The 25,542-nt window shown below is 42.1% G+C and overlaps 2 protein-coding genes across 3 annotated transcripts in view; one reads left to right on the forward strand and one right to left on the reverse strand.

Annotated features, from left to right (window-relative positions):
- osgepl1 (O-sialoglycoprotein endopeptidase-like 1) overlaps nt 1–10,963 on the forward strand; it is a 28,202-nt gene extending 17,239 nt beyond the window's left edge. The window contains exons 3-8 of one of the 2 annotated variants that reach the window (XM_060929025.1): nt 1,468–1,672; nt 1,773–1,921; nt 2,092–2,222; nt 9,750–9,821; nt 9,921–9,951; nt 10,124–10,963. In XM_060929025.1, the coding sequence (XP_060785008.1) occupies nt 1,468–1,672; nt 1,773–1,921; nt 2,092–2,222; nt 9,750–9,821; nt 9,921–9,951; nt 10,124–10,165 (630 nt within the window). In that variant the 3' untranslated portion in view covers nt 10,166–10,963. Of the gene's footprint in view, nt 1–1,467; nt 1,673–1,772; nt 1,922–2,091; nt 2,223–9,749; nt 9,822–9,920 lie in introns of both variants that reach the window. The other variant, XM_060929024.1, reaches the window with a different exon arrangement.
- The window catches only part of ankar (ankyrin and armadillo repeat containing), a 79,100-nt gene continuing 63,454 nt past the window's right edge, over nt 9,897–25,542 (reverse strand). Inside the window, exons 18-24 of the mRNA XM_060928925.1 lie at nt 20,762–20,884; nt 20,451–20,609; nt 20,233–20,350; nt 18,774–18,883; nt 18,482–18,678; nt 16,681–16,726; nt 9,897–10,339 (exon numbers count right to left, since the gene is read on the reverse strand). Of these exons, the coding sequence (XP_060784908.1) occupies nt 10,289–10,339; nt 16,681–16,726; nt 18,482–18,678; nt 18,774–18,883; nt 20,233–20,350; nt 20,451–20,609; nt 20,762–20,884 (804 nt within the window). The 3' untranslated portion in view covers nt 9,897–10,288. The remainder of the gene's footprint in view (nt 10,340–16,680; nt 16,727–18,481; nt 18,679–18,773; nt 18,884–20,232; nt 20,351–20,450; nt 20,610–20,761; nt 20,885–25,542) is intronic.

The following is a 25,542-nucleotide window of genomic DNA, read 5'->3' on the forward strand; positions in this document are numbered from 1 at the left end:
AGGCACTGACCTAGTTTATCGAGGAAATCAGAAAACAGTGACAGCTGTCCAAAGCCCCATAAAGCTGCCCGACATGATTGAAGCGGTGGGCAGAGCTGTCGGCACTCAGACTGTGGCTATTCAGAACTTGAACCGCAACATGGATAACATCATGGAGAAGCTTTTGGCTTTGCAAAACTTTGCAAAAGAAAATGGATCGATGCGGAGACCAGAATGGACAAACAGAGTAGTCATGTAAAGGAATGCGTCTACTTACCCCAAGACCAAACAATCCCAATCTTATCTGCTTTCGGCTCCCTCAGACAGCACTGGCCTTGGTCAAGGCCGTTGCTGGGACAACAACTCCCCCTGAAGGTCACTGCTGTGAGACTCTCTCGTATTCCTTCCCCCACTTCCCACGGTTGCCGCTTTTACCCCCAGTGTGACAAGTGGGTAAGCGCTGTCTTCGGCTGCAGGACCGGACTGCTTGTTTGCTCTGGGTTACCTATACCTCTGCCCCCTCGAGTCCCAAGTTTTCATGTTGTAAAGTGTACTGTGTTATTTTTGTGCTGAGGTGGTTTTTTCTAATGTTCCCACACTGTACTTCTCACAGGAGCATAGTGTGTGGGGTTGCTTTTTTTTTCTCCTCCCCTCATGTTACTCTATTTTTCATCCCTGTCTTCCTGTCCTGTCTACTCCGCCTGTGTCAATTGTATGTATGTGTATATGTACGGACGGACTGACGGCTAATTTCCCTGGTACTTGTGACTAAGTGACAATAGAGGGTTCATTCATTCATTCATATTACAGATTGGTTACGGATTTCATATGGATGATGCATCGTAGATAAAAAAAAAATTAAGAAGTTTAAAACAATTAAATATTTGGACTGCTGAAGTTCATACTTAAAACCTGCATTTATATGTTTACTTTATTAATTTACTGTTGATATTTCATGGAAAATCACGTATCCATGAATAAAAGATCTGTGTGTTATTTTTTTATTTTCCGTGAATCCGTATTCCCTGGCTTCATGATGGAACAAGGATGTACAAAGATACCCGGGGAAAATAGCATGTGCTCAGACGTCGTCACATGTAAACAATTACCTAATTAGTCAGATGTTTTATCGGATCAGGTCCAGGCCTAGAAAAATCGCTCCAGAAGCAATCTGACTGATACCAATAAACCCAGGCCTGGGCTATAGGTATCGTTATCGGTCTGGTGTGACTACCAACCACTTAACCCCTTCGGATATAATGTGTACACATGAAGTTCCATAGCATTTTTCCTTGTGTCCGAAGGAGATAAACTGCAGGGGACTGATTTATTTATAGTTAGCGTTATAGTTATCGGTATTGTGGGACCGGGCCTATAGTCTCATAGCTCTGGTGCAGAATAGAGAAGCGAATATGTTGACGACATTTGGGCTAAGCGAAAATTATGAATTGACTTGCATCGTTAACGGTTTGTATTTTGATTGGGCAGGTAGCGAGACGTCTGTCTCTTATTAAGCACCCAAAGTGTCGTGGGCTGAGTGGTGGACAAGCAGTCGAGCTTTTAGCGAAAGACGGAGATCGACTGCAGTTCCGGTTTAAATCACCGATGGGGCAGCGCTACGACTGTGACTTCTCCTTTGCTGGCATTCACAACCAAGTGATGTTGGCGATAAAGAAAAAAGAAAAGCAGGAGGGTAGTTATTTATCTCTTTATTTTGGATCCGGTTGCTGAATGATTCGTGATTCGGTTTACCTGAATTCTGAATGTTTTAGTGATGCTGTGTTTCCTGGCAGGTGTTGAGCCAGGGCAGTTATTATCCTGTGTGCAGGACATCGCTGCAGCAGCGCAGCACACCGTAGCCTCACACATCGCCAAACGCACACACAGGGCCATTTTATTCTGCAAAACCCATGGACTTTTACCACAAAACAACCCCACTCTGGTAAGTTCACCACGTGGCAGGGTTCCACAGTGGCATTTAGCTTTTTAAATCAACTCCAGATTGGTTTAATCGCGTTGGAATTTCAAAAGAGTTTGGTTAATTAATCTCTCTCTCCCTCTCTCCCTCCCTCCCTCTCTGTCTCTCTCTCTCGTGCATGGTGCCCTCTGTAGGTCGTATCAGGAGGTGTAGCAAGCAACGAATACATAAGAGAGACACTGAGGATCATCACCAATGCCACGGGATTGCAGTTACTCTGTCCTCCTGCTAAATTCTGCACAGATAACGGAGTGATGATTGCATGGTATGGAGAGAACATCCTCTGACATGGTTGTAACCTTCAGGGCACTCTTGCAATGTAAAAATGTCTGATACGGTGTCATGGTTGCATCCGATGTCACATCTGCCTCATAAGATATGCAAGATATGAAATGGTGGTCAGCTGACCACGCGCGGCACGATGGCGTAGTGGTTAGCGCTGTCGCCTCACAGCAAGAAGGTTCCGGGTTCGAACCCAGCGGCCGGCCGAGGGCCTTTCTGTGTCGAGTTTGCATGTTCTCTCCGTGTCTGCGTGGGTTTCCTCCGGGTGCTCCGGTTTCCCCCACAATCCAAAGACATGCGGTTAGGTTGACGTGGAGCGGCCTTGGGCTGAGGTGCCCTTGAGAAAGGCACCTGACCCCTGACTGCTCCCCGGGCGCTCTGGTGTGGCTGCCCACTGCTCTAGGTGTGTATGCGTGTGTTCACTGCTTCAGTTGGGTTAAATGCAGAGGATGAATTTCACTGTACTTGAAGTGTGCATGTGACAAATAAAGGTTTCTTCTTCTTCTGAGGTCACTGTTCACGAAGCGTTACTAGCACTGTGGTGCCTTCTAGTCGTTAAAATGCCCTACGCTTGCATTGTTTTGCACTGTTCGGATCAAATAAACCGTGAAACTGATAATTTCTTCCGGGTTCCCCATGAAGTGATAAAGGGTGAAAGAGCAAAGGATTTTACCAAAAGATGATGAGAAAGGTGGCTCTTTCTCACTGCGATGGAAGGGAGCAGAGTCGAAGAACGCTTGAGTTTGCAGTGATCACTTCATGAAAGATTCATAAATTCCTCTGATTTATTTCATTTGGATTCGCAAATCACTGACTTTGCTCACCATTTTCCATTATTTCGTGATGTTTTGAAGTTCAGGAGATGCTCAATTTTTCAGATGTGTCTTTGTTACTGTTTGATTGTGGTCACCATATTGTAAACTAACGCATACGTTCTCACTTTTATTTATCAGGATGTCCTAGCAATCTTTACAAAGATGATGATGTAGATTGGGCTCCTACACTGAACTAGAGAGATAAGATAATCAAGACTATCCATGGAAACACAAAAGCAGAGCTCACAAGTTAACAGCACGAAACTGCTTCCCCGGCCATGCAGTTACAGCAAGCCGTGATAACTTCTCCATCCTATTTTACCAATACCCAGGCCTTTAAATGCCTTTTAATCTTTGTGAATAATTTATTTACCTGGAAGAGAAGAGCAGGGAGGATTTAGAATCGAGTGTCTGTGGTTTGTTTACACCCGATACTAAAACTTGTAGTGTCCTATCAACCATTGCAAAGACGCGTACAAAAAGCCCATAAATGCTACTTATCTGGGAATAAACGATGCAGGTAGTGTCCTGATCCCCAGATCTTTAACCAGCCACATATAAAAAAAAAGTTGCACGCCTCCATGCTCTTCCAGGTTTTCGTCTGTTTGTCCGTGTAGAACGATGTCTGCAGCACCAGGTAGTTTGAGATGTCGGAGAACTCAACGGATGGACAATTTTCCAACTCACAGGAAAAATCCTTCTTTGATAGCGTGTAAGGATCTCTCCTATCTCAAAGAGCAATTTTCTGAAGGGATCTTAACTGTGCATTGGCCTCTAAACTGCGAAAATAGTCAGAGGTGGTTTCACTAGCTTTCTGCGTAATGGCAGCCAAATCGGACTCCCTAACCACCACTTCATTCACCGGAAGTAAACTAGCAAGCTAAAATCATGTGACTGAGTAGGCATCAGGAAAGTAAAATTACTAGTACGCATTCCATGAAAAGTTGTTACTTGGAATTTCCAATCTCAGACTAGGCCCTATGCCCCTTATTTCGGAAAGTCAAGAAGGTCTCCTCAGCCTCAATGTTTAAAAAATTATTTCATAGATGTTCAACAATGTTAAATGTAATCAGAAATGGTTAAAAATTCAGTGTGTTGTTCTTTAATAAGTAAAATTTTGTAATCACTGGCAAACTGCTGTAGTATAAGAGGAATAAAACACTTCAGGATTTGCTGTTATAGTAAATTATTCAACCTTGTTTGTTTTTTATTCCTTACTAAGCCTATAACTAAGAGTCAAGTAAGAAACCTTGGTGTTATCCTGAATCCAGATTTAAATTTTCACAGCCACATCAAATCAGTAGCTTCATCTGCTTAAGCCACACTCACAACCTGACGTAAATGTTTTGGACACGCACAGGTCGCAGGGTTTGGTAGCTCACAGCCGTGCCGCAGGGTCGTGGTGAACCCGGGGGAAAGTCTGGGGGAGGAGTATGGGGAAAGTACTTGTCAAATACAGGTTGCATACCTGACTTCCTCGAGGCATGGGAAAAATTGCGCCATTAGCCTGTGGAAAGCGTATGTCTGACGCAAGTGATCAGTGAGTGTGGAGTGCGTGTGACTTGCATTTTACTAGTTTCCTGTGCTAAGAGTATGGGCTAAGAGTATGGGCTGCACTTGTGAAACATGTGTGACGCACGTGATTAGCATGTGACAATCACTCATGACTTGCGTGTGACGCAAGCCAGGAGTGGGTATAAAAACAGCGTGTCTCCAGCATTCTGCATCTGTCTTTCGGCTGAAGAACAGTATCGCTTCATACTGCTCCTCAGCTTCTATCATCTGCCTATAAGGGTCCAACACCCTCAGTCGTTGCGGCGGTATGGTGACAGCCATCTTCTTCCCTTCTACAATGCTACACGTTACATGATCGGTTCCTTGGTTCCTCCTCAATATATATACCCAGAGTCTTGCCCCTCGTGTCGCATGCGCTGTGCGCACGCCACACATAGGGGTAGAAAGTGAGATGTACTTCTGTCTTGGGGGCCACACAAATAGCAAGTGTGGAGTACTTGTGTAGTACTTCTGAGGCGCGTCACTCGTACAATGACTGTGCGTCACTTGTGCGTCTTACTGTCATCGCAAAGCTCCGACTAGCCGCGCTCCTGACTTGGTTCAGGCGTACAAAAGGAGTATGGGTCCCATATGTAGTGTACGCATTCTTGATTTTTCGCAAGACCTGTAGAATTTGTATGTGCAGGACCAAAAGTCTTCACAGCCAGTCTGCGACCTTCTACGGTGCTGAACACACGTGAGTGTTGAGTAAGTCTCAAGCACGGTTTTGCCAAATTTTTTACCGTAGACCACCTGTAGTAGCACGTACGGCGGGTTGTGAGAGAGCCTTTACTACCACTTAAAAAAAACATTCCTGGAGTCAGAGGAATAATATCAAAGGAAGACCTTGAAAAGCTTGCCCACACCTTTATTTTCAGTAGATTAGATTACTGCAATGGTCTCTTCATAAGCCTTTCAAAACAACCTGTTCAGCATCTTCATCTTATTCAGAATGCCGCCACTAGGGTCCTGACAGGAACTAGGAAATATGGCCACGTTATTCCAGTTCTAAAATCTTTACACTGGCTACCTGTGAGTCAGAGAATTTATTTCAAAATCTTGCTGCTTATGTATAAATCACTCTGCAGCTCAGGGCCCAAATGTATCTCTGACATGCTTGTGACTTATGAACCTTCTAGGACCTTGAGGACATCTGGGGCTGGTCTACTGACCGTCCCAAGGGTTAGAGCAAAACACAGTGAAGCAGCGTTTTGTTATCATGCAGCACAAACCTGAAATAACCTCCCAGATGATGTGAGACAAGCCCCGACTCTAACCAATTTTAAGACAAAACTAAAAACATTTTTTACACTGCCTATTCCACCCTGTAATGACTACTATTTTATTCCTCTTTTTAACTCAATTTTAAATCATTTTAAATCTTTTATTCTAGCTAGGCATATCAGGCACTTGCTGGCCGTGCTGTGAAAATTGTGCATGCAGACACTCATCTAAGTTTCCAAATCTGTCATTGCTTAACTCTTGAATATTTTCTATCATGAATATTATCATTAAAAAGCTTACGATTTCTGCTTTCCCAAGAAATTTATCTCCTCAAGATCTGTTTGGGGGTAACGGCAGGTTGAAGTTGGTACAACAGAGTACACTCCCTACTTGCGTGATGTCAGGAGACTGCCGTTGCTTTTTGAGTCACAAGCTCTCTCTCTCTTCTGATCAGTTTCTGACTGGATTACTTGTGAATATCAATCAGATAACTTTTATAGGGATGTTCTCTCGCTCTCACTGTTTCTGATGAAGTATTCAGCAAAATTTTCCATCAACTAGTTTTGATGTTTCACGGGAGATTTTGAGGTGAGTTTTCATAGCTTTACCTACTTATTTTTTTTTCAAATCAAACTGATTCATGTAAATAAGTAACTATTTTAGAATATAACTGTAGTTGTTTTGATGAAAAATATTGAGATCTTAGTGATCAGAATGATATTTTAAAAAAACGAAAGTCAGAAACGCGAGTGTCGGTTTCAATTCAATGAAATGGAATTGTTTATTGGATGTGGCTCACAATTTTTTCGAGGTTCGCCTTGAAAGCTGTGAATATTAATCAAAATAATCATTTATATTCTTTCATATAAACACTAGTAGGGCCTACTTAGAAATACAAAGGCCAAAAGAGCACAAAGAGGGGATTAGAAATAATATTTTATTACTTTTTTATTTTGATAGAGAGGGGCGGCACAGTGGTGTAGTGGTTAGTGCTGTCGCCTCACAGCAAGAAGGTCCGGGTTCGAGCCCCATGGCCGGCGAGGGCCTTTCTGTGTGGAGTTTGCATATTCTCCCCGTGTCCGCGTGGGTTTCCTCCGGGTGCTCCAGTTTCCCCCACAGTCCAAAGACATACAGGTTAGGTTAACTGGCGACTCTAAATTGACCGTAGGTGTGAATGTGAGTGTGAATGGTTGTCTGTGTCTATGTGTCAGCCCTGTGATGACCTGGTGACTTGTCCAGGGTGTACCCCGCCTTTCGCCCATAGTCAGCTGGGATAGGCTCCAGCTTGCCTGCGACCCTGTAGAACAGGATAAAGATAATGAGATGAGATGAGATTTAGAAAAAGTGCCCCCCTATTTTAAAAATAATTATTTATTAAAACACGTTTTTGAAATTCAATTATCTATCTACAGAGTAAAGTGATAGGCTTTAGAAAGTAAACAACTTGTGTGTTAGCATTACTAGCAGGTCAGCCTAGCTCGCGTTTTCGCCTGTGTGCTATTCAGTTTAGTGATGTACTTAATTTGTTTCTTTTAGTTTTACGGAAATCGAGGATGAACACATCTGTACAAGTTTGAAGTCTTCAGTAAAGATCCACAATCTAAACCATTCGCTATCTGTCTATTTTTTGATACATCACTAGGGCAGAATAGTTCCATTCATTGCTTGGGAATATACTTTCAGAAAAGATGGTTTAGATGGTTGAATCCGTTTTCCTTGATGGTACAATAGCTCAATACATATTTGACAAGATAACTTGATTTGTGAGTCTTTCTTGAGCGTAAGTAAAAATGATTTCTACGATTTGCTTAAACTGCTGCATCGACAACCTATGCCCCCCTCCTGGAACCTATGCCCCTCCTTTGCCACCCAAAGGAAAAATCTCTGGAGATTTTTCTGTCTCTCTAGCGATATTCTCTTGTTCATGGTTTTTGCGTGAGCGTTTTTCTGGTTCATGTTTTTTTTTTTTTTTCACTAAGGGTCTTTTTCTTATTTATGGTTTTTTGTGCTAGCATTTTTGTCTCTGCCTGTCTCGTGTTTTTGTCAAGATGTTTGTTGGGTTGTTTTACAATCAGGGTATGCAAGCTAAAAATCACATTTAACACTTATTATCTTCAATATCAAAAGGCTTGACTAAATAAACTTGGTTGTTTATTGTAGCCCTGTGATAGCTCTATTTACCATGCAAAAAAAAAAAAATTTGGTGATAACGTTATTTTTGGTGAATGTATGGCAATATATGTCATATTTAGCAAAATTACTCGTGTCATTTAGAAAAAGTGTGGGCGGCACGATGGTGTAGTGGTTAGCGCTGTCGCCTCACAGCAAGAAGGTCCGGGTTCGAGCCCCGTGGCCGGCGAGGGCCTTTCTGTGCGGAGTTTGCATGTTCTCCCCGTGTCCGCGTGGGTTTCCTCCGGGTGCTCCGGTTTCCCCCACAGTCCAAAGACATGCAGGTTAAGTTAACTGGTGACTCTAAAATTGACCGTAGGTGTGAATGTGAGTGTGAATGGTTGTCTGTGTCTATGTGTCAGCCCTGTGATGACCTGGCGACTTGTCCAGGGTGTACCCCGCCTTTCGCCCGTAGTCAGCTAGGATAGGCTCCAGCTTGCCTGCGACCCTGTAGAACAGGATAAAATGGCTAGAGATAATGAGATGAGATTTAGAAAAAGTGCTTTTTTGACCACAGGTAGCTCCAAAAGGGATGCACTTAAATCATTCTTTATACCATAAAACAAATATTTGGTTCCATATCATTGGAAACATAGTTAAGTTTTAATGTTGAATGCCAGTAAGTTTTCAGACTATTTTGATCAAATTAGTATGTAATTGTGTCAAAAAATAATGTCCTCTCTGAGACAGCTAATTTTTCAATATAAAATAACATATCTAAAATGATTATTTTCATCCTAAAATGTGGTCAAGATATTGGGACATAAATATTAGAGACAACTAACACAAAGCTTACAGCCTTATATTTAAAAGCACTATGGAAGTAGTGGATTCTGAATTGTCAAAAAAAATGTCCTCTCCGAGAATCACTTCATTTGTTTCTCCCAGCCCTGCTTAAAGCGACACTTAATCTTCTTTATCTTATAGCCGATTACACAAAACTACCATACACATATGTCAAAAAATTACCTGAAATCTGTTCTTTAACTTGTCCTTCACTTAAAAACTGGTACAAGAACCAGTTTGAATCAATTTGAATTTTGGACCCCTGTGACACAAACTTTGTACCCTGATTGTAAAACAGCCCTGTTCTCATTTTGCCCGGACTATTTTTGCCATTTGTTTTTTGTCCTGTTTGTTTACCTTTTGCCACGCCCTTTCTTCCCTGTACTAAATCATCTTATTTATTGGGTTACTGTCTGTGTTGTGCTTTTGGATCCAACTCACCACATCTCACCCCCCATAACAATCTCTCATTCGGTAATGAGGCCCATTTTGGACCATGTGATCCTAATACAGACTATTATGGCAGTTTTCTAAAAATTAAGCCGTTTTTTTCAATCTTTGATTTGTGATATCTCAAGAACGGAGAAACATATTTTAATTCTGTAAAAAGTATGTTCTGAATTCAATGAGACCAGTTTCAAGCAGTCTGGACTGAATTTGAATTTTCCCCAATATGCCTATTCTTGCACTTCTTGTCTGCACATTTGCTGTTTTTAATGAACTTTGCATTTAAATTCTATTTTAAATTGTAAATCAATTTTACCTTTTTATATTTTTACTTTTTACTCTTTTATTGTAAATCTGTATTCTTTGTCATGTTCTCCATTTTACTGCTCTGTAAAGCACTTTGAGTTGCCTGAGTGTATGAAATGTGCTATACAAATGAAATTGCCTTGCCTAAGCCTAGAAACACTTAAAAAGGACAAACTGTACCTTTTAAACAGTGTCTCTTTTGTCTTCAGGAATGGTGTGGAGAGACTAAAGCAGGGAAAAGGTGTCGTGTCTCACACTCAGGACGTCACCTATGAGCCAAAGTGAGTCCTAGATATATTTCTGTAATCGATTGAGACACACAGCTCATCGTGATCATTTTTATTCACTTTGTGGATGGTGTGTACACTGTTTTGTCTCAGAGCGCCACTGGGCAGAGATATACGTGCAGAGGTGAGAGACGCGACCATCAAGCTTCCCGTGTTAAAACTAAAGACAAAAAGCTAGAATTTCATTTGAGTGTAACTGTCATTTAGAAAATAAAATGAACACATGCAAAAAAAAAAAGTGTTTTTATTTTTAAATGTGTGGTAATGAGAGAGAGTGTGATGAATTGATCTTTAAGAATGAACCCAGACACCAGTCCAGCCTGGAATCACTGATCTGAGAGCAGTCATGGGTCATTATTAAGGCTCTGTTTCCACACATGGAATCGAATCGCAGGAGGACTCGTCAGCACGTCGCGTTCCAGGATCAGCCGTCCAACCCCTGCGAGGATGCAGCTCCGGGGCTACGTGGATTCTGTTACAGGTGTATGATGTGTTCCTTCTTTTAGGTGTACCTGGAATGAGTTATGAAAGGACAGGAGTTAAATAGATTTTGCAGTGTGTGTATGAACAGAAGCTGCTTCATTACTGGGATGATGCAGTATGTGCTGACAGTTAAAGTTAATAACAAATCGGCTTTTTCTTAATCTTATATTTGTACTCCCTCCATTTGCTTCTCTTTTCTTTATATTTCAGCAGTCTGTAAAAACTGAGCTCTGACTTCCTGTTAAATCTGTTTGTAGAGTCAGTCACACAACAGCTCTCTCACATTTTTAGATCTGTTTTTGCAGCATTAGAGCTGTTACTTCCGCCTACAGTGAAGTCATGTGCATTCTCACTATTATATATTATTAAACTAGTGGTAATTACATGTCCTCTGCTGTCTAAACAACACAATTACAGTGAGGAAATTTGAAGCGATTACGCTTCTGATCACGATTTGTTCCTCATTTCATCAATTTGAATTGTCAAATTTGTATTGCAATTTATTGTCACACGATATATCATTACGGGACAAGTGGAGAAAAAAAGAGAGCCAAGAACCAGCAAAGAAGAGTAATAAAACAAAGTATTACAGTATATGTCTGTATTTTCCTCTGCTGACAAGATTCTTTGTCAAATAAATGTTACAGTAATGAGTCACTGTACTGAGTCACCATGTTGATTATTTTCCTATAAACACATGCATGAATGTCAGTGTAATCCATTCCTGTATGCTTTATTGACAGAAGGACTGAGTATTTGGATGTCTGAATAATGATGAACCACTTAATGTACGAGGGTACTTCAAAAAGTTCTCGGCCTCACCCAGAAACAAGGGGCATAACTGTATGCTATAAATGGTTATATTACTGTCTGCAAAAACTCAAATATATGTTGTAATTTTTTTGAAGGTAATGCCCTTTGAAATTCTGTAGGTGAGAGGGAAACCAAAAAAATGGACAAGAAAGAAGCCAGAGCTGTGACCATATATCAGCATAAAAAGGGAATGACCCCAAGGAAATCCACAAAGACATGGACAACACAGAGTCGTCACTCAGGGTCCACTACATTGAGACTGTGTCTGTTCCCCGAGCTCAACAAAAAAGTAGAAATAGTCAGAGTTTGTTCCAGTAACCTAATCAATATAAAATTAGATCATACTAACTGTACAGCCGCTGCCAGCACCTTTGATCTAAAGGTGGGGCTATTAAATATTAGGTCTCTTACATCTAAAGTGCTAATGGTTAATGAACTCATTACTGATCAGGAGTTTAATGTACTTTAACTGAAACATGGATTAAGCTAAATTAACATATAGCATTAAATGAAGCGAGTCCTCCTGGATACAGTTATATACACCAGCCTCGTCTAACTGGCAGAGGAGGAGGCGTCGCGGTTATTTATAATGATTATCTAGGTGTAACACACAAACCTAGTTATAAATTTAATACATTTGAAGTTCTTCATACTCATATAATGTATGTAGCCTCGAAAAATAGGTCTACCCAGTTAATTCCATTACTTATTGTTTACAGGCCCCTGGGGCCATATTCTGAGTTTCTTTCTGAATTTGCAGATTTTCTCTCAGATCTGGTTATTTCCTTAGACAAAGCTTTAATTGTTGGAGATTTTAATATTCACTTCGATAACCCAGAAGACCCTTTGAAAACAGCATTTGTGTCCATTTTAGATTCAGTAGGGATTAATCAGAATGTCATAGGACCGACCCATAATGGTGGTCACACCCTCGATCTAATACTAACATTCGGGTTAAACGTAGAAAATATAGTCACACTTCCACAGTCTAAAGTTATCTCAGATCATTATCTCATCTCATTCAAAATATGTCTTAGTAATATGTGCACCTCACCATGCTACTGTATTAAACGTACATTCACATCAACTACTGCACAGAGCTTTTTACATGATCTCCCAGAGTTATCAACTTTGATCAGGTCACTGTCAGCTCCTGCAGAACTTGATCAGACAACTGAATGCTTAGAGTCAACGGTCCGCCATACTTTAGATAATGTAGCTCCTCTTAAATGGAAAATGGTCAGAGACAAAAAATTAGCACCCTGGTATAATGATGACACTCGCACTTTAAAACAGACCATTCAAAAATTGGAATGTAAATGGCATCAAACAAAATTGGTAGTGTTCAAATTAGCATGGAAGGAGAGCTTCCTGAAGTATAGAAAAGCTCTTAGTGCTGCGAGATCAACATATCTCTCCTCCCTAATAGAAGATAACAAAACTAATCCTAGATTCCTATTTAATACTGTAGCAAAATTAACCAGGAATAAGTCCACTATAGACACATGCACACCTGTAGTATGTAGTAGCAACGACTTCATGAATTTTTTAAATGACAAAATTGAGAATATCCGACAAATTCAAACTACTAACTTAAGGTCAATGTAAGTGACCTTGTAATTAACGATATAACTGTATCAGATTAGCACATTAGAATGTTTTACTCCCCTAAAAGAAACTGAATTACTTTCATTAATCTCAGCATCAAAAGCCTCAACTTGTGTACTAGATCCCTTACCTACACGTTTATTCAAACAGATAATACCTGAAGTAATTGAACTGCTTCTAAAAATAATAAATTCTTCTCTTAGGATTGGCTATGTACCCAAATCCTTTAAACTAGCAGTTATCAAACCCCTGATTTAAAAAAACTGACCTTGATCCCTGTCAGCTGTCCAATTATTGGCCAATATCAAACCTCCCCTTTATCTCCAAGATCCTTGAAAAAGCTGTGGCACAGCAGTTATGCTTATATTTACATAGGAATAACATCCATGAAATGTTTCAGTCAGGATTTAGACCTCATCATAGCACAGAGACAGCTCTGGTTAAAGTAGTAAACGACCTACTGTTGGCTTCTGATCAGGGCCGTGTCTCGCTGCTTGTGTTGCTTGACCTTAGTGCAGCATTTGAGACCATTGATCATTCCATTCTTCTGGATAGACTAGAAAATGTTGTGGGAGTTAAGGGAACGGCCCTCTCCTGGCTCAGGCCTTATTTAACTGATCGCTATCAGTATGTTGATGTAAATGGTGATTTTTCTAGACATACTGAGGTAAAGTTTGGTGTTCCACAAGGTTCTGTCTTGGGTCCACTGCTTTTTTCTTTATATATGTTACCTCTGGGGGGTGGCATGGTGGTGTAGTGGTTAGCACTGTCGCTTCACAGCAAGAAGGTCCGGGTTCGAGCCCCGTGGCCGGCGAGGGCCTTTCTGTGCGGAGTTTGCATGTTCTCCCCGTGTCCGCGTGGGTTTCCTCCGGGTGCTCCGGTTTCCCCCACAGTCCAAAGACATGCAGGTTAGGTTAACTGGTGACTCTAAATTGACCGTAGGTGAGAATGTGAGTGTGAATGGTTGTCTGTGTCTATGTGTCAGCCCTGTGATGACCTGGCGACTTGTCCAGGGTGTACCCCGCCTTTCGCCCGTAGTCAGCTGGGATAGGCTTGCCTGCGACCCTGTAGAACAGGATAAAGCGGCTACAGATAATGAGATGAGATGTTACCTCTGGGTGATATTATTTGTAAACATTGTATTAGTTTCCACTGTTATGCTGATGACACACAGTTGTATGTTTCTGCAAAACCTGATGAGAGACACCAGCTTAATAGAATTGAGGAATGTGTAAAGGACATTAGACACTGGATGCTTATTAACTTCCTTCTGCTTAACTCTGACAAGACTGAAGTACTTGTACTAGGACCACATGCAGCTAGAAGTAAGTTTTCTGATTACACAGTAACTCTGGATGCCCTTTCCGTTTCTTCACGTGCAGCATTAAAAGACCTTGGGGTGATTATTGACCCCAGTCTTTCATTTGAAACTCACATTGATAACATCACCCGGATAGCTTTCTTTCATCTCAGAAATATTGCTAAGATAAGAAATTTAATGTCACTACATGATGCGGAAAAACTAGTTCATGCTTTCGTTACCTCCAGGTTGGATTATTGTAATGCCTTACTGTCTGGATGTTCCAATAAGCGCATAAACAAGCTTCAGTTAGTTCAAAATGCAGCAGCCAGAGTCCTTACTAGAACTAGAAAATATGATCACATCACCCCTGTCTTATCCACACTGCATTGGCTCCCAATCAAATTTCGTATTGATTATAAAATACTACTATTGACCTTTAAAGCACTGAATGGTCTCGCACCACAGTACCTGAGTGAACTTCTAGTCCTTTATGACCTGCCACGCCTACTTAGATCAAAAGGTGCAGGCTATCTGCTGGTACCTCGTATAGTGAAGGCTACATCAGGGGGCAGAGCCTTTTCTTACAAAGCCCCACAGTTATGGAACAGCCTTCCAAGTAATGTTCGGGAATCGGACACAGTCTCAGCATTTAAGTCTAGGCTGAAAACATATCTGTTTAGTCAAGCCTTTTGTTAATGGTGTTTATGAGGTAAAGGTGTAGATCTGGAGGGTCCTCAGACATGGAGTGTTTTCGTAAACTGGGATGTATGGATGCTGTCAGTCCCCACTCGCTTGCTCACTCGAGTTTGTTGACGGTGTAGTGGCTGGCTGCTTTATGTCCTGGGGCTCCTTGCCTGTGTTACCTTCTGGCTCTCCCCTTTTAGTTATGCTGTCATAGTTAGTTTTGCTGGAGTCCCTGCTTGTACTCAGCGCAAAATGTATACTGTTCCTACTTATTCAGGTGACATTGGGCATACATAACAACCTGTGTTTTCTCTCCCCCCCCCATCTGTCCCTCTGAGTTACATGTCGGTCCTGGGATCGAGATGCTGACCTCTTCTGCTCCTCAGACTTGCCTGATCCATCCTGGTGCCCTGTGTCTGGTTGGAGTCTCATTGCATCGCTCCTGTGGAGAACGGCCCCATGTGTACAGTTGAAAGTCACACCTGGAGGATGCTCTGGACACTTACAGTAATGCTTTTATGGCTGAGGACTACAGTTGACTTGCTAACTTTAGGACTGCAGTTGTCATGAACAGTTTTGCACTCAAGTTTCCATCAATGAAGAATTTATAACATCAACAAAACTGACTTCATGTTAAAATTGTTAATGTTAGTCATGTTGTCTGTTGTTGTCCAAATGAGGATGGGTTCCCTTTTGAGTCTGGTTCCTCTCGAGGTTTCTTCCTCATGTCGTCTGAGGGAGTTTTTCCTTGCCACCGTCGCCACAGGCTTGCTCATTGGGGATAGATTCGGGATAACATTAGCTCGTGTTTTAAGTCGTTCAAATTCTGTAAAGCTGCTTTGCGACAATGATTATTGTTAAAAGTGCTATACAAATAACCTTGACTTGACATTTGGTGAGGACTCCCCTTGCTATTCATCCATAAAGAAAGGAGTTTCTTTACAGTTTCAAGCAGGGCACGGAGAGCACCAAAGATGACCCACAGTCAGGACGCCCAAAATCAGTGACCACGGACAATCAAGTGGAGGCCGTTCACTGCATGGTCATGAATGATAGACGTGTAACTGTCCAACACATAGCAGAAACCATGTTGGCTCAGTTCATGTTGTTTTGACTGACATCTTGGGGATGAGCAAACTGTCTGCAAGATGGGTGCCCCGAATGTTGACACCAGATCAAAAGTTGAACAGACTGGAAATTTCAAGGACACTTTTGGTTTATTTTCAGGTTGATCCAGCCAAGTTCCTGAGGAGATTTGTGACCCAAGATGAGACATGGGTTCACCACTTTGCTCCTGAGTCAAAGAATCAAAGGAAACAATGGAAATGCACCAGTTCTCCGCCTCCCAAAAAGTTCAAGCAAGTGGCATCTGTCAGCAAGGTGATGGCTTCTGTGTTTTGGGACAGTGAGGGAGTGCCATGACTGATTTCTTGCAAATGGTTCAACCCATTAATGGGGACTACTTTTATCAGAATTGCGACAACTGAAAGAAGCAATCAAAGAAGAAAGGAGAGGAAAGCTTCGAGCTGGCATGCTGTTGCTCCAGGACAATGCGCCTGTTCACACAGCACAGGTGGCAGGGGCAGAAACAACCAGATGTGGCTTTGAACTGTTGCCCCATGCACCTTACTCACCCGACCTGGCACCATATGACTTCTTTCCGTTTCCCAAACTGAAATCCCACTCACGTGGTTACCATTTTCAGAGTGATGATGAAGTCATCCATGCTGTTGAGGAGGATCTGAAGGCTCAAGATATGACCACCTTCTACAAAAGGATAGAGGAGCTTCAACATCAGTGAACCAAGTGCGTTGAAGTTAAAGGAGACAGTGTTGAAAAATAATGCAAGAGCAATCTTTCTCCTGTGTCGCTTTCTGGGTGAGGCTGAGAACTATTTTGAAGTACGCTCGTAAATAAATAAAACTGAAAGAAAATGGATTGTTTATAAGTTAAATCACTTACTTTATTAAAGCACTGATGGACAGTTGGACTCCCTCTTGCCTCCAAACTGTACAGAAGATCATTTAATAATTGCCATTTAATGGTTGAATTGTTCAATTTAAGATAAGCTACATTTTAGGCACATAAACAAAAAAGCGGTGCTAATGAAATACAGTGTAGACCCCTTAAACCTCCAGCTTAATAGTTTGTTATACATTTTAAGCCACAGTATACAGTAACACGGCACTGCTGAATTCTTAAATCTGATTGGTCAGAAGATCATTCATTTTCAATAACAGCATCGTTCTAATATGTTACTGTTTCTATAGTAACAGCTCGTTTGCAGGGATTTGAATGAGATGCTTTTTAATACAAAAAATGTGTTGCTTGTTAACAAAGATGTATAATTAAATTTTTTCATGAAATCAAGTCGTACATGAGCTGATAGATGGCTATAAGCCATGTATGATGAGATTGAGTGGAATAACTGTTTTATTCTATTCACATTCACTGGATTTTGAGAAACAGAGCATTTTTGTTATTTTTTGCAAATTCGATAAATAAAAACTTTAGACAAAACGTCTGCCAAAATCTTTTCCTCTTAGGTGGACTTCTTAAAAACTTATCGATGGCTGCACAAATTGACTTTAGTGTTGGTTTTGTTTGGGGGTTTTTTTTTCGTAGAAAGTGCCATCTTGCTGTCGTGCCGAAGTAATTAAATTTCTCTACTCATGGTATCATGCATAGCTTTAGACATTTACTTAATTCTTCCTTGGATATTTCAGTTCTGTAATTTTCAAAGTTCTTTGAGCTTTTTAACCAGTCTAAAAACATTCAACAAATTTTAATGCTTAAAGATGAAGAATGTAAACAAACCGGTGAAATGACAGTTGCAATTTGTGAAAAATGCTATAATAATAATAATTCTTAAAAAATAAAAAAAGATACGTTCTTTTTTATTTTTGAGGGTTTTGTTTTCAAGTAGGGTTTTTATTTAATCCTCGGTTGGTTCAGCGATACGCTCCACCAGTTTGTTTTTTTCTACTCATGGTATCATGCACGATTGCTCATATCCAATAATTACTGATATAATGAAACTGAAACGTTTATTAAACCTTTATGGAAAGAGACTCCAGTGTCAGTGCTTTGTAACAGTCAGTGAGTTTTCCAACATCGTCAGACAGAGGAGTGTACAATTTTGCCGTTTCTCAGTAACATAAGCTATAAAAAAGCAAGTTTTTTTTGTCTTTTTGATCTAAGAGATGGGGGGGGAAGAAGCTAGGGAAGGAACGATCGTTTATGGCTGATAACATAAGTGAGAACAGGAATTAACTTGTCTTGATGTTGCACAACATTAATTGAAACTATAAACGGATAAAAGTGCAACGTGTCATTCATTTGTAAATAAAAAATTGTAATCACTGGTGAACTGCTGTGGTATAAGAGTGTGGTAAAACACTTCAGGATGTGCTGTTATCAGAAAACAATACACTTCATGGCGGTAACAGTAACTCCGCTCAGGTTACTCACCCCCAACCTTGATTATTTTCTTGTAACAGCACACCCTGCAGTATCTTATTCCTTACTTAGTAACTACAGGAAAAGAAATAAGAACAGTATGTAATTACAATTAGGTTGAATTTCTGTAATTAAGTCTGAACAGAACAATATATTAAAACAGTTAATGTATCTAATTAATCTGCAATTTCATTCCAATTGAATTTGTTCTTACTATGTGACAAATCAGTGTTACAGAAATCCACACCAAGACCAAAACCTTGAATGAGAATGAAACCCTTTGAATGAACAATGGAGTTAATACCTGAGTGACGGAAGGCCTGATTTTCTCTGTCTTTTGAACTCAGATGTGAACTTGTGGCATATTTTGGCATCTTTGGCTAAATAATCCTTCAGCGCTCTGTATGTCAATGGATTTTTCCTGCATTCCACCAACAAGAGGCGATGTGCAAACCGGTTGAAGCTCAGGTAACCAAGGGCACTGGCACAGGTCGTACGTACCTAGGTGAAGATTAAGTGCCATCTTGGGGCAATTAATGAATCCAAACAAGAAAAGTGGGTTTATTAATGTATCAGTTTAATTATATCAGGTTTACCTCCTCATCCTCAGAGTACAGATGGGCGGAGAGGTGTTCTATTGCTCCCATCGTCACAACAGCATCTGGGATACCTGCTCTGGTGTGGGCCAGGCTGGCCAGGAACTCAGCTGGAGTCACGTAAAGCAAAGAAAATTTAAGGGTGGTGTTCATAGGACGAAATACAACCTAAATGTATAAGCCCTTCCTTATACAGTACATATTATTTATATTTATAAAGCTGCCTTCTTTTAACAAACCCCCGCATTTACCTTGTGTTTTAACACTTTCCAGGCTAATGGGTGACTTTGTAGGTCAGTGGCATGCCAGATTCACATAATGATATAATGCCATGTAGTGATAATGTCAATATGAACACCTGCTGTTATAAGAGCACAAACATTCATGTAGGTGTCATGGAGCCCAATGGTCTCCTTGTTACCAATGTTGTTAATGTTATATTACCTCTGCCATTGTTGTTGGAGGAGGTTAGGTTTTTGCTTCCATTTGTTTCTCTGTCTGTTCCCAATGTAACTCAAAAAGTAGTGAACAGATTTTGATGAAATTTGGCGGAAAGGTAGAGCATGGGCCAAGGAACAATTGAATAGATTTTGATGCAAATCCAGATATGTATGTGGAGCCATGAGGTTTTTGTCTGTTTCCAACATAACTCAAAAAGCAGTGAATAGATTTGGATGAAATTTGGTGGACAGCTTTAGTATTATCCTCGGTTTAAGTGATTTGATTTTGATATTGATAATATATGGCTTGGGGAGGTATGTACTCTATCTACCGAGTGCTCTTCTAGTTTTATTAATACATAGAGCTTCACACATTAATACAATATACACTCACCGGCCATTTTAATAGGAACTTGTTCTTAACTCTAAGATTCCTTTTCTTGGCTGGCGTGGAGTGGAATCCAATGTGGTCTTCTGCTGTTGCATGCTGAGAAGCTTTTCTGCTCAACATGGTTGTAAAGTGTGATTATGAGTTACTATATCCTTCCTGGCAAAAAAAAAGCTTGAACCAATCTGGGCATTTTCCTCTGACTCCTCTTATCAACAAAGCGTTTGTTTACACCCACAGAACTGTTGCTCACTCAATGTTTTTTTTTTTTTTTGCACCATTCTGTGTAAACTCTAGAGACTGTTGTGTGTGAAACCCCCAGGAGATCAGCAGTTTCTGAAATACTCAAACCAGTCCATCTGGCTCAAACTAACACCTATGCCACAGTGAAAGTCACACTTAGAGATCACAATTTTTCCCATTCTGATGTTTGAAGTAAACAACTGAAGCTCTTGATTTGTAGCTGCATGATTTTATGCATCATGCTGCTGTCAAGGGATCGGCTGATTAGCTAATGGCATAAAACAGCAGATGGATGTGTGGGTGTTCCTAATAAAGTAACCAGTGAGTGTATATACAGAGGAATAATGTTATAAACTCAGCTGTTTCTTACCCTTACTTCTAAACTTACCTGTAATGGCCACAGTAGTGTTTTTATCTGATTGCAGTAATTTTACCAGAATTGTGACTCCTCTCGCAGTCAGTGTCACTTGGTCAGAGCCAGTAATCACTTTAGCAAGCACAATGATCTGAAAAAATGTGATCATAAAGCATAGAGTCCTTCCTGAATATGAAAGGAATCACTGTAGATAAAATTGCAAAGGAGAAACTCTATGTATCACTTGCCACCTGAAATGCAGCCTTGGCCCTTTCGGTCTCATCATCTGAACCTAAAAATGTCTGGAATGCTTGCACTGGAACTCCACCCTTTTTCTTAAGAGCAGCCTGCTGCTTTGGATTATTGTACGCAAACAGTGCCAGAGCATGGCCTGCCTCCAGACGGGTGTTCTGATAAAACATCATACGCAAAACATTAATAAAGCTCTTGCTGACCACTAATCCGTACAGAGACAAATTAAAGCAGAAATATAATGGTATAAAGGATAAATAAATAACAGTGGATCAAATGTAAGGTAAGCCATGACAAAGATGCAAGGTACTCTGTCTTGGGTTTGTAGCAGCTCCAGAATGATGTCATAGGAGAAGTCTTCTTGGTCCCAGAAGAACATTTGAAGCTCCTGGTTGCCCATCAAGATACAAGCCAGAGTCTGAGAGACCTGGACCTGTTGAGGTTGACAAAAACATCAAGTGCAAACTTTGTATAATGGTCCTGATCACAAGCATGACTATATATATTCCCTACTGTATATATTCTATAGTAATACCATACATAGGGATTTGTATAACAGATGCGCCACATAAAGCAGTGGAAATGAGGATTGATTTCTGACATCATCCACCACCTGGAAATGAAGTGTTCAAGTCAACCATCACCAATACATTGAAGTGGGACATTCAAGTCACCTCTGTCACCAACAAAGCCCAGAAAAGACTGTTGTTCTTATCCCAGCTCAAGAATTCTTATCAACATATCACAATGTATGATCTTCTCAGCTGCAACCTGGTCTCAGAGAAGGAAGAGGCAGCAGGAAATTAGATTGTGATGGAGGACATCCGTTCAACACTTTCAATGATGGCCGAGTAGAAGTTTACCATGGTAAACTTCTACTCGGCCATCATTGAAAGTGTTGAACGGATGTCCTCCATCACAATCTAATTTCCTGCTGCCTCTTCCTTCTCTGAGACCAGGTTGCAGCTGAGAAGATCATCGACGATCAGCTTTCCTCACTAAAAGACCTGTTCACCACCAGGGCAAAGAGGAGAGCTGGAAAGATTGCTGCTGATTCCACTTACCCAGGCAATCACCATTTCACACTTCAAGTCTGCTGCCACGTGCACTACTTCATCCCTGTAGCCATCCAGGTTTTTAACAAACTAATGTTGTGTCTCAAATAACCCCAGCACATGTGTGCAGGGACACTCCTTTTCTACTTACACTACAACAGTAATTTTTTGCACTATAATCAATCAATATTATCTCACACTGCTTCTGGTTACCTCTGCCAACTTTGTTGGAGGAGGTTATGTTTTCACCTCCATGTGTTTGTTTGTTTGTCTGTTCTCAACGTAACTCAAAAAGTAGTGAACAGATTTGGATGAAATTTGGTGGAAAGGTGGGCCATGGGCCAAGGAACAATTGATTAGATTTTGATGCAAATCCGGATATGTATGTAAATATAGTAAACATCTGGATGTAAACATGTGGCTTGGCAGAGATATGCACTTCTGGTTATTGGTCTGTTTTTGCATATCTGCGTAAATTCCATGTTGCTCTGAGTGTATTGTCTGATCACAATTTGCATGCTGTATGAATTAAGTGGCTTGAATATGTTTAGATACGTCTAATATATCTTCTAATATTTCATTTCTGTTGTGCTGTCTGTCTAATATTTCATTTGTGTTGTCTGAGTTATTAGTTATTTTATCCACATTCACTTGAGCAATCGTGCATTCTGATTGATCTACTACTAGGTTAACAGCACACATACCGTAAGTAGAGAAAAACAACCAACTGAGGATGAAATAAGAACTCTATTAGAAAACAAAACCCCAAAAACTACAAAAAAAGCAACAAAATATGGAATGAAAGTATTTGATGGTAAGAATGTATCTTTTTTCATTTTTTAAAGAATTATTATTATTGCATTTTTCACAAATTTCTACTATCATTTCAGTGGTTTGTTTACATTCTAAGCGGAAATTATTTTGTCTGATATATTGTATAAAGTTTTCATTGATCGAATTTGCAAAAAAAATAAAAATGCTCTTGTAGAACCAGCGCAGGTGGGTGGAGCACAGAAGCACGGCAGGCCAGAACTGAGTTCTCAGAAACTTTTATTTTCTGTGGTATATGTGGCTTTTCAGCTCATTCGCTCTCTCACACATGCACACACATGCATTCTGGTCAGGAGAGCTCCCTTTCTCTGCTTTCTCTCTCCTTTTATAGGGCGCGGTCACTGGGGAAGACACACAAACACAGGTTAATTCACGTCAGGTGCAGTGATTCTGCCACTTACCTTCCCTGACTCCACCTTCCATTCACAGACCGATGCTTGACTACGCCCCCGCTGCCACATACCCTCACCGCCCGACTCAGGCCAGGGAGCCGTCCGGCCTGCAGCTGCCCCCCTTGGGGCCAAGGGGGCCCCCCTTGACGGGAGAGGAAATCCGCCACGACCATCTGCGCCCCCGGCCTGTGGACCACCTCGATCTTAAACGGCTGGAGTGCCAGGTACCAATGAGTGATCCACGCGTTGGCATCCTTCATGCGATGGAGCCACTGGAGGGGCGCGTGGTCCGAACAGAGGGTGAAAGGGCGTCCCAGTAGGTAGTAGCGGAGGGCGAGGACCACCCACTTGATGGCGAGGCACTCCTTTTCTATGGTGCTGTACCGGCCCTCATGCACCGACAGCTTTCGGCTGATGTACAGCACTGGACGGTCCTCCCCTTCCACCTCCTGGGACAGAACAGTCCCCAGCCCTCTGTCTGACACGTCCGTCTGCAAAACAAAGGGGAGAGAAAAATCAGGGGAGTGTAACAGTGGCCTCCCACACAGTGCAGCCTTTACCTCAGAGAAAGCCCGCTGGCATTGCTCCATCCACTGGACCGGATCTGGTGCCCCCTTTTTAGTGGGATCAGTCAGCGGGCTGGTGACATCCGAATAATTAGGTATAAACCTACGATAGTAGCCAGCCAGCCCCAGGAACTGTCTCACCCCCTTTTTGGTCTTGAGCCTCGGGCAGGCCGCAATCGCTGTTGTCTTATTGATTTGGGGACGCCCATTGCCCAAGTGGAAGCCCAGATACCGTACTTCCACCTGCCCAATCGCACACTTCTTCGGGTTGGCTGTGAGACCCGCTCGCCTCAGCAACCCAAAGACGGCCCTTAGGTGTTTTAGGTGTTGCGGCCAGTCATTACTAGAAATAATGATGTCGTCCAAGTATGTGGCCACGTAGGTAGCATGGGGGCGGAGGACCCTATCCATAAGCCGCTGGAATGTAGCGGGCACCCCAAACAGCCCAAAAGGAAGTGTCACGAACTGGTGTAAGCCAAACGATGTGGAAAAGGCCGTTTTTTCTCGGGATAACGGAGTCAAGGGAATCTGCCAATATCCCTTTTCCAAATCCAGTGTCGAATAAAAACGAGCTGTGCCTAGTCAATCAAGCAACTTGTCAATACAAGCCATTGAGTACGCATCGAATTCAGACACCGCGTTGACTTTTCTATAGTCCACACAGAACCGAACCGACCTGTTGGCCTTGGGAACCAAGACCACTGGGCTGCTCCAGTCACTGTGGGACTCCTAGACGATGCCCATTTCGAGCATGGCCTTGAGTTCTTCCAGAACCACTTTTTTTTATGTTCGGGCAGTCTCTAAGGGTGGCTGCGTACTACCAACCCCGGGAGTGTCTCAATGTGGTGTTCTATGAGGTGGGTGCGGCCGGGCAGGGGCGAGAATATGTCAGAAAATTCTGTCTGCAACTGGGCGACCTCCGTGAGTTGGGTCGGGGAGAGGTGGTCTCCACAGGGGACCGGAGCAGTGGGCGATGTCAATATTCCTTTTTGAACCTCCGGCCCCAGCTCCGCCTTCTCTGGAACCACCGACACCAGCGCCACGGGAACCTCCTCGTTCCAAAGTTTTAACAGATTGAGGTGGTAAATCTGTAATGTCCCACCCCTGTCCATTTGCCGCACGTCATAGTTGACGTCCCCGACTCGCCGTGTGACCTCAAAGGGTCCTTGCCACCTGGCGATCAATTTGGAGCTCGGCGTGGGCAACAACACGAGTACTTTATCTCCCGGTGTGAATTCCCTAAGGCGCGTGCCCCTGTCGTACAGACGGAATTGACGTTCTTGGGCCTGCCGCAAATTGTCCTGGGTTAGGTGTGTGAGTGTGTGGAGTTTGGTGCGCAGGTCGATAACATAATGAATTTCATTTTTACTTGTTGAAGGTCCCTCCTCCCAATTTTCACGCAGCCCATCTAGGATGCCACGCGGCTTACGCCCGTATAATAATTCGAATGGGGAGAACCCCGTGGAGGCTTGTGGGACCTCTCACACTGCAAATAACGGGCTTGAGCCATTTATCCCAGTTGCGTGCGTCCTTGCTTACAAATTTCCGAATTATGTTCTTGAGGGTGAGATTGAACCGTTCAACTAAGCCATCCATTTGTGGGTGATACACGCTGGTGCAGACAGGCTTAATTCCCAGTAACCCATACAGCTCGCACAGTGTGTATGACATAAACGTAGTGCCTTGATCAGTCAGAATCTCTTTGGGGATTCCGACCTGGGAGATGATGCGGAAGAGCGCTTCTGCAATACTACGTACTGAGATATTGCAAAGAGGGACTGCTTCCGGATATTGCATTGCATAGTCCACCAGGACTAAAATAAAGTGATATCCTTGCATTGACCGATCTAATGGCCCGACGAGATTCATCCCAATTCTTTCGAACGGGGTCTCGATTAATGGCAGAGGGCGCAAAGGTGCTTTTGGAATGGCCGCGGGATTTACTAACTGGCATTCGCGGCACACCGTACACCACCTACGGACATCGCCGCGCATCCCTGGCCAATAGAACCGGGCCATTATTTGGGCTAGTGTCTTATCCTGCCCCAAGTGTCCAGCCATGGGATTAAAGTGAGCCGTCTGGGATATAAATTCCCGGCGGCTCTTTGGGATTAAAAGCTGCGTTATCGGTTCCTTAGTCTGAGTGTCCTGTGTCACTCGGTATCATCTATCCTTAATAATGGAAAAATAGGGGAAGGATGGGGTGGCGTTTGGCTGGAGCGTTTGACCATCAATTACTCTCACTTG

Source organism: Neoarius graeffei, chromosome 9, assembly GCF_027579695.1.
Source record: "Neoarius graeffei isolate fNeoGra1 chromosome 9, fNeoGra1.pri, whole genome shotgun sequence".
NCBI lineage: Eukaryota > Metazoa > Chordata > Actinopteri > Siluriformes > Ariidae > Neoarius > Neoarius graeffei.